Source organism: Seriola lalandi, unplaced genomic scaffold, assembly GCF_002814215.2.
Source record: "Seriola lalandi dorsalis isolate HSWRI2012SDOR001 ecotype SW California unplaced genomic scaffold, Sedor1 jcf7180002052111, whole genome shotgun sequence".
Classification (NCBI taxonomy): Eukaryota; Metazoa; Chordata; class Actinopteri; order Carangiformes; family Carangidae; genus Seriola; species Seriola lalandi.
In genome coordinates, this window is record NW_019522664.1 from 77,217 (window position 1) to 91,628 (window position 14,412).

Sequence of the window (14,412 nt, forward strand, 5' to 3'; positions counted from 1 at the left end):
CTCTGTCTCTTTAAAGCTGTGTTGTATTTTCTGAATGTGTCACCGTGTTGACAATAAACCAAAAGCAGCTGTAACATGTGGATGTTGGTTGTGCTGCTCTGTCGTTGCAGTGATGAGACGGATGACGAGATGGTCACTCCGTCTCCGTCTCCCTCGCCTGAGCTGAGGACTCGCTCCCGATCTACTGCCCAACCAGAGTCAGGAATCAAACGCCTGTATGTGTCTGCAAACACATACACACACACACACACACACACACACACACACACACACACACACACACACTCTTCAGGAAGGTTGCGATCCATCAGAATTGAGGTAAAGTGAAAAAGCTGCTTTGCATGTGCTGAGTTGGTGATTTGGTCTCTGCACGCTCAAATTTGCAAATTAAATCTTCACCAAACATCTGGCTCCACATCAGGCTGGTGACATCAGCTGCTACTTCATATTGAGCTAGTGGCGAAAAGCAGCTGAACAAAACCTCATCACACATTAACACCAGATTCAGCTGTTTCCACTAAAAACAACTTTCAGCGACGTGAACTGGAAGCTTATTATCATTAATCTGGGCCCCGAGATTCTGCTTTCTGCTCAAAGAACCACTGATTTAATCTTTAATAATGTATTTTATAAGATTATCACATTTGTTTTTGGTTTTTTTACACTTGTGTAGAAATATTGAAACTGTGGTGTGTGTGCGGCTGGTCACACAAGTACTGACTCGTTCTCAAGCCGTTACTGTTGAGTGTGTTTAAGTTCATGAAATATAATGTAACGGAGCATTAACATGGAAGAAAGGCTCGTTTTTTTCACTAATAAATTTGTAATTTACCCAAAGAAAAACTTAATTAATCTAAAAAATAAACAGTAATTACAGCTGTTAAATAAGCTGTGGAGTAGAAAGTAGAATATTTCTCTGTGAAACGAAGCGTGGAGCGTAAAAACTGTAAAAACTAGGAGTTCATTTCCACCGCTGTGCATGAGAAGCACAGGGTGCAGGACGCCTTGCTTTGCTTTTTCCTTCCTATCAGACACACTCACCACCCTGTGTGTGTGTGTGTGTGTGTGTGTGTGTGTGTGTGTGTGTGTGTGTGTGTGTGTGTGTGCGCGCGTGCATGCACTCATGGGTCGGGTCAACAGTTTTCATGTGTCTGCACTCGTTTTATTTTTCTATCTCCACTAAAATGAACCTAGGCATGACTCCTTCTTCTTCTTCTTCTTCTTCTTCTTCTTTTGGTTTGATTTTGGTTGGGAACTTTACATGAGGTCAAACAGAGGTCAAAGGTTGATGTGGTCCCTGTCTCCCCCTGTTCGCCCCACCCCCCCACCCGTCCCTCCTCTCTGTGTATCTCTTCCTGTGTGTGTCTTTACCTCTGTGTAACAGGATCTTCACAGCCATTATGCCGATGGTGGCGGCTGGTTTGATCCCAGATGACCCCACTTTACAGCCAATCAGACGTCTCATATCGCTTGTATGACTCTATATTTGGTTGTCACCTCCTCTGCTAACAGCCTCCACCCCCTTATTGCATGTGCTGAGCCTGTGTAGTATTCTGATTGGCTGATTGTGGGGCTGTCTTTATTACCGTCGTCCACCGGGATGACTGTGGATCGTGAAAATCAGCCAGTCAGAATAAGCGTGCAGTTTGTTGTTGTCGTCTCGTCTCGTCTTTTTCCCCGTCACTGACCACAGTAACCACCTGTTCACCTCTGCACCTGCGCTCCGGACTCACAATCATAATCATAATCACAAGCTACAGCGCTTTTTTTTTTTTTAAAGCTCTTCTGCAACAACTCAGCTCATCGTGTTTTACTCTCCAGTGTCTCAGTTAAAATCCAAATCTCTTCAAATTAAATTAAAACCTGCTGCATTTCTCTGTGATGAACGATTACAAGACTTAACCTTTTCTAACACTACGGTTTTCTGTGAAGCAAATAAACAATTCATTTTGAGACGTTATTATAATTACTGTAAACAAACAAACAAACAAAGGAGAACATCTTCGTCTACAGCTTTATATTTGTGTTTCAGTCCTCAGAGCCAGATGGACGACGGAGTCTTAGAGCTACAATGAGGAAAAACTAAAATCTGAAATGTCGAGAATAAAGATGTAATTTTACAAAAGAAATCATATAATGAGAATAAAGTGGTAATTTTAGGTTCTGTGTTGTTTTACAGGGGAAATATCAGAAGCTTTAAAACATCCTGTGAAGTTCTACTTTAACAGAAGTTTCACTAATAAGGAGAAACATCAGAAATGTTATTAATCAGGACAGAAACTGAGTCTATTCTATTGTTAGACAGACAAACAGCAGCTGCCACTGACTGTCCTTTCTCTCGTTTGATTGGTTACTTATAATATTCCTAAAAATTATATTAATTTTACATTTTTATTTTTACGCGTTTATTCTGGAAGTTTCAGATTTCTTTTTTTCCCGCCCTAATACTCCGTCGTACAAATGAGACATTTTAATGAAAGAAACAGATGTTTTTTTCTGGCACATAAATGATGTTTTATGGAGAAATAATGCTCAATTGAATTTGAGCCAACAAAAATATAAACTGAACAAAAATATAAATCCAACACTTTTGTTTTTGCTCCAATTTTTCATGAGTTGAAATTAAAGATGTAAGAGATCTGAAGAGCTTCTTTCTCTCGGATCTGGTTGATAAATGTGTTTAAATCCGTGTTGGTGACACCTGACAGGTGTGTCCTGTCCAGATGTGTCCTACACAGCATGATTGTTGCACAGCTGTGACCTGTGCTGGTCAAAACGCCACTTTAAAAACGTGTATTTATTAGACACTGAACTGTGGGTCCTGACATCCATAGTTTTCTATGTTGATGTAATTAAAGCTGAGACTTAATTTTAAAAACACAACGAATGCATAACTGACCAAACAGGATTTACTTTTTGTTTTAAATGGTAGTTCGCCATAACTCTTAACGCTGCTTTACACGTAACTGATATTCACTGCAAACACACGTTACTGTAACCCACTGTCATGTGACACGTTACCTCTGTCTCCTCCCGACTGTCTCTCGTCTCAGGTTTAGTTTCTTCTCACGTGACAAACAGCGGACTTCGCAGCGGAGTGCGCAGTTTGACGGCGGCTTCGGCTCGTGGGCGGGGAAAGACGACGTGTACACAGAACAGGCCCAGGAGGCGTTACAGCACATGTAGTGGCTGCACACGGGGACTCCAAAACTCTTACTTAACACTCCATGTTCATCACTCGAGGCCAGCTGGTGAACCAGCGACTGCACAGCAAAGCACCACTAGTGACTCACACTGCAGCTGAAGCATCATGTGCTTTGAGGTGAGAGGACGGAGAGAAGAGTGAATGGATAAAGAAATCCCTCTACAGGTTTATTTAAACACTTGAGAATTGTTGAATATATCAGTGAGCGATGGCACATACAGACTGTTCGACTTTAAAGATGCCTGAAGGGTTCAGACGACTCAGAGAGGTGGAGGTGGTGGAGGAGGAGGAGGAGGAGGAGGAGGAGGAGGATGATGGTAAATTCAAGTTGTGGGATGGAAAAGTGGAAAGTTTTTGCATTTCAAGTGGTTAATGATGTGGTTGCTACAAGTCCAGAGTAAACAGTGGGTGAAAATGTCCACGTAGATGAAAGTTTGGGACACAAAAGTGTGTGTTTAAAAAAAATGACACAACTCCAGATGTTGAGTTTTATCGCTCAAATAGAAAATAGAGTTGAGTTTTAAAGGCTTTGCTGAAGGATGAGGATCCCCCTGCAGAGATAAGTAAAGGAAACACACAATCACTATTAGTTTCTCCACTTTATTATCTGGAGATTTTATTCTCAAAATGAGAGCAACACTTTTGTGTCCCAGTGATTTTATTTGATATTTCTCTCCCTGTCCGTGTGGGCAGCTCGTAGGTCCGTCACCAGCATTCAAACAAACTAAAAACATCCAGGGCCTGTTTATAAAAATGTTGCATAGAATCACAATTTAAAAGCTGTGTACAGAAAAGGATAAAATAAAAACACTAAGAGATGCTTTTATTTATAATATACTGTACGCCCGGCAACATACAGTAAGAACTGAAGCTCATTTCTGCCAAGAAAATAAAAATAGTTATTAAATAATAACTATTATAATAGTTTAGGTATTTTAATTTAAAGGTGCAAAATGTAAGTTTCTCTAAATTTACATCTCTACATAATAACAGATGTAAGTTACTCTAATGCTTGTTGAGAGCTTCAGTGACTCACACAGTAGTAGTACGTGATGGGACGAGCTAGGGCTAGCTAGTTAGCATGCTAACTTCAGTAGAAGAAGTGATAGAAATAGAAGAAGAGTAAAATTTGCCGTCGCCTCCCACCACTGGAGACAGCTTTTTGTGAGTAAAGGGATGAAGTTTGTTTGTATTAGCTCTTTACTGGTGAGTAAACAGCTGTTAGCGCTAACGTTGGCTGATGTAGCACTAGCAAAAACTTACATTTAGCATTGTTTGATTGGTTTTTATTTGGGTTAGTTTTGACTTTGACTTACTAAGTCAAAATTTTAAGATACTTAACATCACTTCATTTTGACTTGTGGGTCAGTGCTTTTGACTTAATTGATATTTTTTAATGTTTTTCTATTTGTTTTTTCTTTTCCTGGCAGAAATGGGCTTCTGTAATTGTAAAGTTGAAGCATCTCTTTAACTCTCGCTGATTACAGCGTGAACACAAATGTCCACCACGTGTAAAACCAATAGATGCAATAATAATAATACCCACCGTGATAACAGCAATTACAGTATCACCAGCTGAACTGAAGCAGGTTGGAATAAATTACCTTCCTACTTGTTGATTAAGCAAATAAACAGATGCAGTATATCGAAAAAGAAATAAAAGATCACCAGCTTCCTCACATTTCATATCAGAGCTGCAGGAATCCGTGCAGATTCCTCATCGCGTTTCAGCTTAAAACAAAATATAACTGGATTTTACCACAGCAGAACTGTCAGTATTAAACTTCAGGAGTTTCCTGCCTGTATTAATTTATTTATGTTTTAATATAACTGAGGAGGGATAAACACTGAAGTGGTCTTGTCCTAAGTAACTGATTTAAACCTGATCATAGGATGCCTAAGGTATAGGCACCAAATGTGGATTCATCCGCCGCTGAAACTAGTCCCCAGCAAATGCACAGTTTCCTCCTGTTTGAGTGACATTTCTTAAAAACAACAGTGTCCAGCTGTTGGAAGAAATTATTTTACGTTTCCACAAATGAAACTACTGTATATATTTGTGAGGTGTTTACACCTTCAGTGGGAACCAATGGGCTCAGAGCTGAAAGCACAGACAGTATTGAGAGACGGAGGATTTGTTGACAGCAACAAAAAATATATATCACCAGTGTTATAATTTTAAAACCATTAGTCTTCCAGTAAGTTCAGCATTTACAGTATCTAAGCCACTATTCTGCCCTTTTCTAACTAAAGGTATAATTCTCCAATAAAAGGGCAGTTAAAAACGCACTTCTTGCACCTAAAGGAAATATAAAACTGAACCAAAGACCTTTTGGAAAACAGTAATGTTCCACAAGATAATATGGATTCGCCACCAAGTAAAGCAACATTAAACCTAGTGTTATCATTTTTTAATTTGCTATTCTACATCATAAATATCCGCTGCCTTACGGCACAGATCATGTAGAAAATACACATCTATACGCACTTACAAATTTAAGTTTGTTTAATACCTACCAGAAAGTTTGTGCTTTTATGCATCATTTGTTTCATCACCAGGTCTCAAATGTAAACATGGTTTCAAGCTATATTTTAATAAGAGTGTAAAATCATGAAGGAAATATTGAAATGTTCCTCAGATTGCGTGAAGGAGAAGTAAGAGCATCAGATTAGCTTCGGCCTTGTTTCAAAAATGGTTAAAACAAAGTTAATAAAGCTGAAGTGCCAAGAGTGATTTACATTTTTTTATTTTTAAAAATGCTAATCGGTGGTTGATGCTTCTGCTGTTATAAGTTGCCCTCACACTTTAACACTGATGGGTGTCTTCACCCCTGAGAGGCGGCGTAGTGGCACTTTATGTTGGTTTATATTCACCCAGCGAGGTGGAATAAATGAATGTAAAACGACCCGAACGCCGTAATGAGGCTAAAAACGAGAGTGTGGGAGCAGCTGCCCTCATTTTACACATTCACAGATACAATGACATGATGATCCTCGTTGCAGTAGAGTGTTTTTTCTTTTCTTTCTAGACTGTATCTGGAATAAAAAGGGATCTGGACTATTTCCACATTAAGAATTTAAATACTGAAACATTTAAAGGGAAATACGGTCGACAAAAGGCATCCTGTTCCAAATGCTCACTGTGGTTCTTCAGCCGTTTATTTAAGTCAGTGTTGATCACCATCTCTCCTGTGAACCCAGTTACAACAGATATTTAAAAAGATATAATGAATGGATCAGTGCTTTATTAAATAAACTGGCTTTTACTCCAACATGTGTCCTCAGTAATAAAATCTGTGATATTTGTCTGTCTTTGGCTTTAACTGTGTGGAGGACCCGGGACGTCACAGGAATTATAATTAATAATAAAGCATTGCATTAATGTCATATTTTAATAGATATTAATAATAGGAATTCTAAAATAAATGTATAAATGAACGAATAATTCATCAATAAATACTTAAGATTTAAAAGTGTTTTTACAAAAACAGCATAAAACACTCATTGAATATTACATTAATGTATAATAATACATTTATTAATTCATTAATAAATAATAGAATTTGAAATGGTTTAAAAATGGTAATACAAAAATGACTAAGCAATTCAATTGGCTAATAGGAAAAGGAAAAGCAGCTGGAAAAAGGAAATGGAAATTGAATCCATGAATATATTCCCATTTTTAAAATAAGTGTTTTATGTTGTTTTTATAAATCCATTTTTAAACCTTAAGTATCTATTGATGGATGCATTGTTCATATATAAATTCTTTTTACAATTCCTAATTTTTAATGCCTATTAAAATATGAAATTAAAGAAATGCTTCATTACTTTTCCTGTGACATCCCTGGTCCTCCATATAACTGACACTCCTCACCTGTATCTGCTGCCACACGATTGGCTGTTGGATAATTGCATGAACAAGCAGGTGTTCCTAATAAAGTGCTTGGTGAGTGTATAATAATTCATCATGTTTTATCCCACTAAATATCCCTTAGGTACAAGAATGAAAAAATGAAATGATGCTCGACTTACACTGTGATCTTGATATGTTTCATTTACACTCATTCAAAACAATTTTAAACATGTAATTATTCATTTTAATATAAGAATGAATCAGAAAGCCACTCCTGTTACTTGCATATTACATCTTTATTCATCGACCCCCAGCATTAAGATTTATTCAACGCTACAACAGCAAAGATCTATTATGTCCTAAAATGGCCAACAGGTCAGTTTTGCCCCTCAGGTATTATTGCATTAGTTCTACATAAAAAAAAGAAAAAAGAAATAATCCAAAAGGTAACACATCTGTGTAAGAAAGGCTCATAAGAAAACATTTCACACTTGTAACACAATGCTACTGTTAGAGGTGGTGGGAGGGGAAGTGTTGAGGAGGAAGGTTAAAATGTATTTTTATGTTTTACACACAGTATATTTCCTGAAACTTACTTTCCTCACACGGGGCTCTTTGTATTTTAACACTGACGACACCTTCTTTTTCTCCCCCCCCCCCACAGTATCTGAATGAAATTAAAACACGGGATCAAAAGAAAACAGGAATTCAATAATATACTGAATATTTGGGAGTTGTCGTGTCGTCGTGATTTTGAAAACACTTGTGGAAAATCTCCTCTACGCACGTGTCTCAAAAGAGGATGGATAACATTTGGTCAGGTCCCGAGTTAGCGTAAGTCTGAGACAAAGCTGCTACAAATAAGTAAAAAAAAGGAAAGAAATTAAATTCAGAGGTTTTAAAATAAATAACTTTCTCATCTGCTCTCAAGAAAGCAAATACGTGTTTTTTTTTTTTCATTCACAATGTTCCTATTCCTTTAAGACAGAGCCCCAGGATACCTCGAAATAATTACACCAAACTCATAATAAAAAACCTTTTTAAAATTTACATAATACTAGCAATAATACAAACAGCACCCAGAAGAAGAAGAGAAAGTGCTGTACATCTAAATTAAGGAAAATGTGATTATCCTGCTAGAAAACGTGAGGATGCATATCGTGTATAAAGTGGTAGGATATTTGTTTGAAACTGCTACTTCATGGGGAGACACACAAAAAAAAGAAAAAGTTTTGAGCCGGAACAAACATCTGAATTCATCATTGTACTGAACCAATAAATTCAAATAATGACGATGAACGCAGTTTGGTGATATTCAGTATTTTTCTGACTATCAACAAATCCCCTGAAAACATCGCAACCAGCAATGAACATATACTAATAAGTATTTTGTGTGTGGAGTTTAATTTGACTCAGACACACACACACACACACACACACACACACACACACACACACACACACACACACACACACACACACTCACGTCCTGCTGCACCAAATACTCACTACAGCGCTAAACGTGGATTAATCCGCCGCTGAAAATAGTCCCCACCAATTGGGGACTCTCTAATGTTTTAGGAAGTTTTAGAGAAGTCAAAGTATTTATAAACAGATTAACAAACACATTGTTGATTTGGGTCTTTTCATTTGATTTGTTGACAGTAATAAAAATGTAAAATATCACCGGTGTTATTTTTAAGAACGCTTCCAGGTGACAAAACAGAAGAGGATTCTACTGTTACCTGTCCAAGTTGTTGCCTAGCAAGGATCAAAATCACAACTGCTGAACTGCATGTGGCCATTTTTCTTTGGTACAATCATTTATACTTAGTCTGACCAAAGATTATTCAAGGTAAAATACTGTAAATGACAATAAGATTCTGTATTATTAGGGTTGAAACAATTAGCTTTGATAATTAATTGATCGTTTCAATGATTTTTCAAGCAAAAATAGTGAAAAATATCAAACATTCATTAGTTCCAGCCCCTCAAATGTGTCTTTTCTGTGTTTTATATCATTGTAAACTGAATATATTTAAGTTTTGGACTGTTGGTCGGACACAACAAGACATCTGAGGATGTTACCTTGATCTCTGACAAGTGGTGATGGGCATTTCTTTCACTATTTCTGGACATTTAATAGATTAAATATAAATCAAGTAGTCAAAAATATCATTACTTATGTAATTTAAATTTGATATATGAAGTACCAGTGTGATTTATGTCAAACCAAGTATCTACATACTGAACACGCTTCTTAACAATTATCTTAAAAACCATTAAATTTGTCTCTGTATAACTAAATCAAACAAAAATCAAGTCATTTGAAAAGATATAACAGGAAAAAAAAACCATTTTAAGTGTGTGACTGGAGCAGTGCCAGAACTCTTGGACCTTTCGGCTACAACTCATATAGAAAAAACAGATTTGAAAAAAGCTACTAAAATATAAAGTAGAAAAATGACCTGTTGGCAGTTCAGCTGTTAAACACTTCTCACATGGAATATCTGGTTGTGAACGACGTGACAACTTTGTGCGCAAGAGGAACTGATGTGTAGAAAAATCTGCAAACATCTAGGATGAACAGCGGGAGTGTAACAGTTCACCAAACCCGTGGGTTGCAGACACTGATGATTTGTTTACATGTGTAGAAATATGAAATTTATGTGAAAACCTTTCTGCCAAAAAAAAAAAACAAAACATGTGGTTGGTCCAGCAGATGCTTTAGCCTGTTGACATTTTGGGAAATACTTAGCTTAGCTTAGCATAAAGACTGGGAACAGGTGGGAAAACAGCTAGCCTGTCCTAAAACAAGCCAGGCTACAATCCACTGAGCTGCCCCTCCCCCCAACAACTACAATAACAACAATAAGACACTTGAGCTTGTAACCTTGAGGCTGAAACTGCACTCCCTGGCTCCTGTATTAGGTACATCTACGTTTACTATTGGATTCATTTGTTTTGATCTTTAATTTCTCACAATAAGGCAAAGATAAATTCTACATTTGTAGATTGTAATGCTCAGTGTTTGTCGATTCTGTCATATGTTTATTATAAAAGGTTGTAGTTTGCAGTGGTGTGGAAATGTACCAACACTGCAAACTACAACCTCAATAATAAACATAGTTAAACTAACATGTCTCTGACAGTATCGACAAAACCTGAACATTTACCTTTGTAAAGGTGGAATTTATGGCTGAGCTGTTGTTGAGATTACAGGTGTACCTAATAAAGTGAACACTGAGTGTATTTTTCCTGTTCATATTAATTTTTGGTCATAGCTTTGTGATAAAAGACAGTTCATATAGGAGAAGACTTTTTTTTTAATGTGCGTTTTGTTGGTCGGTGGTTTTGTGTTTGACCAAACGGACGTCTGGAGGAAGTAAACCAGCCACAGAACGCAACGAGAATTAATTAACTCCTCCCCAGCGCCATAGAAACAAACACAATAACGACCACAATTAAGACCATTAGTATGTTAGAATGAACTTTAAATAAGTTAACTTTCAAATTCTCCTAAATGGGAATTAAAAATGCGGCTAAAACATGTTTCCCCAAAATGTCAAACTATTCCTTTAAACCACCCCTGACTTTGCAACAGCAAGCTAATAAATATATTTACATAGTGCAGTAGTATAGACAGTGTCACCAGGTGAAGAATTTAAATGCAAGTGAGATTAAGAACCTGACGCTGAAAACACTGACGAGATAAATCACGTGAGCCAGTGTAGGATGTAGAAGTTCAAACCATCTTTTAAATTCTTGAGTCTGTTTGAATCAGTCGTATCACTCACTGCTTTATAATCAACTTTCATATACATTTTAAAAAAAAAAAGAAAAGAAAATTAACTGCAGTTGTGTGAATTATTTGAACATTTACGACATGATTCAAATATGATTTGCATCTTCAATATTAAAAAATACTATACGTGTTAAAGACTAAAGGCATGAAAACAGTACATCTGAGTAGGTTCTGTGTCCCTGTGTGATCTTGTAAGTCTGTGTGATGAACGCCATAAAAAAGTATAATAATAAAAAAAAGTATAATCTAGTGCCAAACACCCGAAATTCCAACTGCACCGTGAGCGTGGTAAACTATTACACTCCCACTAAACAATGGTGGACTGTGTGAGTTTTAATGGCTGAAATTAAATTCCACTCTGACAGAATACGTTTTTTTAAAAAGGGTTTGTAATTTGCATCTGATAATTCTTGCTGATCCAAAAGGGCTCTGGGGCCATAAATAGAAGTATTGCTAAGTATCTAACCACTAATTAAGAAAAAGCAGTATAAAAATGCAGAGCATTAACTACCACCTGCATGCTGTAGAAGCACTGGTCTATAGGTAATACAAAATGTACAAAATAAATGTGCTGCAAAACAACCAGAATGTTTCATATACACATATAAATAAAAGTACAGATGTCATCTGACAAGGCAGATGGACCTCAATTGAAATGTGATAAGTACCCGATCAACCCCCATCAGCCCCGTTAACAGTTACTAAACCCATCCAGCGCCGTTAATACTGGAACAAAAAGGGTACACATTCTGTTTCTAAGGCATTTTGTACACTAGCAAATGAGAAACACAAGTGTTACTGTATGTTTCCCTTCTCTTTTTCTTTTTTTTTTTTGTTTTTGGAGGTCCCCTCAATCAGTATTTGAGCCATGGGTGAGCTGCGATGGAGGCTTTACTGCGGTCTCCGTAGTCATAGAGCAACTCCTCGCCCTCGTCAATGTCTCGAGAGGCGACGAGGATGAGGTGAGGGACACCGTTGATGTCGTGGAGTTTGGTTTGGCAGTTTCCGTTTTTACTGTGATTTATCAACCTACCCATTCGACCAGACTCTTTCGTAGCATCAACGCTGTAGAAAGAAAAACCAACACGACGGGAAATATTTAATGCACAAGCAGAACACGATCAAATAAACAGCATCTCTTCAATTTCTACATTTTCAAATGAAATTCTGCATTAGATAAATTAATCAAAGTTCTGCTGAAATCACTTTTTCTTCTTCTGTTCTCTGCACTTTAGCCGCAAATTAAAACAATGGCAGAAACATTTCTTTTTTAAACCTCTGACAAGTATGAGCCAGAATATTTGACAGGTGTCTTTATCATGAAGTATGAACTGAACAAATAACAGTCTCCTATGAAACTGCAGCTTTTATTTGTGAGGTTTTGTAACCGTCTGACTGATATGAACTGTCAACATTTAACATTCACCGGTAGAACCAAGGTGTTTATTTAAGAGCTTCTGCATTTAAATCTCCAGTAAAACATTGGAATCCATTTAAATGTTGTGGTAATGGGAGAAAAGTGGATTGGTTTAGCATACCAGTATGTTTTGCAGAGGTACTGGAAGTAGTACATGTAGCAGCCAGTGGCAGGGTTTTGAGCGTATTCGGCCTCCCTCTTTTTGGCGTCGGTGATCTGCAGCAGGTCTCCGTGGTACTCCACCACATACTCGCCTTTCTGGAAACACCGAGTGGCAAAAACTGCTCTCCCCTTTCCTTCTATATGCTGCACCTTTAAAAAAATAAATAAAAATAAGTGGGAGAAGCTTGAAAAAAAAGCCCCCCCCCCTTACTATGGCACTACACAGCTGATCTTTGTTCATCATGTCTCTGTTTATTTCAGAAAAGCAGAGATTATTGTAAAACCCTGGATTGACTGAGGCTAACTAAAGAAACCAGGATTAAAAGGCTCCATAATGTAAAGATAACATGATCAGACTGAACAGCTCAGTTTGTTGCGCTGCCTGTGATCGTGTCATACAGAGACAGAGACATTTCCTTGTTTGCTACAATCAGGTTAATTTAAACCTGAATTATTAAAAAGGGCTTTATGAAACGCCCAGATGTACACAGATGTTAGAGAGGGAAGCAGAAAGCTGAACGTACCTCCATTCCTTCCTCTATTCCCTTTGTGATGAGATCGTCTATGAGCTTCTTTTGTTCACACTAGAAACAAAAACAAACACGAGATGGCGTTACTGAACAACAGTGGACTGGATTTCTCTCTCTCTCTTTCACACACACACACACAAAAACACATAAAATATCCTTATTGGGAATAAAAACAATGTCAACTTCACACCAGCAAAATCAGTCTGTCTTGGCCCAATTATAAAATGACCTGGATTATAAACAACCCAACATCTATTTCTAAAAAAAGACTGAAGTCAATGAACTCTTTAGACTAGTTGGGAAAGTTTCCCCCAGATCCTCATAGTCAGAGAATAAGGTTCTCAATCATGTCGCTTTGCCATTTCTCCCACCGGACATTTATTCTGAAAGAGGGTGAACTTCATCACTCAGTCAGTCAGTCACAGACGTTTATCTTTTTTAAGACTAGAACTAAAACAAACTAGAAGTAACTTGCTAACCGAGCAACATTAAGGCTACAAACAACCCATAATCCTCCAATAAGACCCAAACTTTTAAAAGTAAACTCCACTCTCTCTCAAAAAACAAAAAACAAACGTGTTATGTTCAAGCCAATACAGTAATATCTGCTCCAGCTATAATTTAACATCCACCCCAATTCATATAATAAGCTGTTGTATGTAACAAAAACAATTTTTCAATCTTACCTTTAGCTCTGTTTTACTTTTTCTTGAGCTTCGTCTTATTGGGTAGTAGTCAGTAACTTTTCGGTTTTGGGAGTTTTTCCCGGCTGCACTTTAGTGGAAAAGGAGAATACAACAACAATTATCACAACTATGTCAACAGCCATTACGCTATTATGTTATTTGATCAGGTTTGATCCCTAATCAATATGCAAATGTGTGCAGAAAGGCATGCTAAAATCTACTCAGATCATCTACTGCATATGGGGTAGCTATAGTGTAAGTATGATGTTTCTACTATCTATCATCTATAGTCGAAGACGCCAGCATGACGACATCGTGCCATGGTGGCGAATAACGAATGAGTAATGAGGACGTGCGTACATTCTTCGAGGTGGTTTCTTTCCTTCGACCTTGGGGCGGGTCGCTCTCCTCTGGTGGCGGACTCCTCTCCTCTGGTGGCTGTGGAGAGCGCCGCTGTTGTCTGTGAGGAGAAGACTGTGACACAGGCTGTTACTGAGAGGCAGGGAGGGTTCAGCAGGGGAACGAAGGCAGGTCTGAGAGCAGTAGAGCTGCGGAGGTGACGGCTGTTCATCTGACCAGCAGGGTGAACACTGGCTCTTCGAGGCTTTTGGTGTAGTGCTGATGGTATTTGTTCTCCTACCTGGGAGGAATAAAGAAAAAGGTAAATGAACAGAAAATAACAAGTGCATCATTCATGTGTTTCTAGTTCTTCTCACTCCCTACTCTTACATAATCCGCTGAAATATAAAAA

General features: G+C 37.7%; 2 protein-coding genes across 2 annotated transcripts in view; one reads left to right on the forward strand and one right to left on the reverse strand.

The window, feature by feature from the left end:
• rilpl1 (Rab interacting lysosomal protein-like 1) overlaps positions 1-6,477 on the forward strand; it is a 16,089-nt gene extending 9,612 nt beyond the window's left edge. The window contains exons 6-7 of the mRNA XM_087172157.1: positions 69-215; positions 3,054-6,477. Coding sequence (XP_087028283.1) covers positions 69-215; positions 3,054-3,186 — 280 coding nt within the window. The 3' untranslated portion in view covers positions 3,187-6,477. The remainder of the gene's footprint in view (positions 1-68; positions 216-3,053) is intronic.
• An 861-nt stretch (positions 6,478-7,338) lies between these two features.
• Positions 7,339-14,412, reverse strand: part of kmt5aa (lysine methyltransferase 5Aa) — a 10,736-nt gene continuing 3,662 nt past the window's right edge. Inside the window, exons 2-6 of the mRNA XM_023399672.2 lie at positions 14,022-14,301; positions 13,662-13,749; positions 12,970-13,029; positions 12,405-12,595; positions 7,339-11,931 (exon numbers count right to left, since the gene is read on the reverse strand). Of these exons, the coding sequence (XP_023255440.1) occupies positions 11,721-11,931; positions 12,405-12,595; positions 12,970-13,029; positions 13,662-13,749; positions 14,022-14,301 (830 nt within the window). The 3' untranslated portion in view covers positions 7,339-11,720. The remainder of the gene's footprint in view (positions 11,932-12,404; positions 12,596-12,969; positions 13,030-13,661; positions 13,750-14,021; positions 14,302-14,412) is intronic.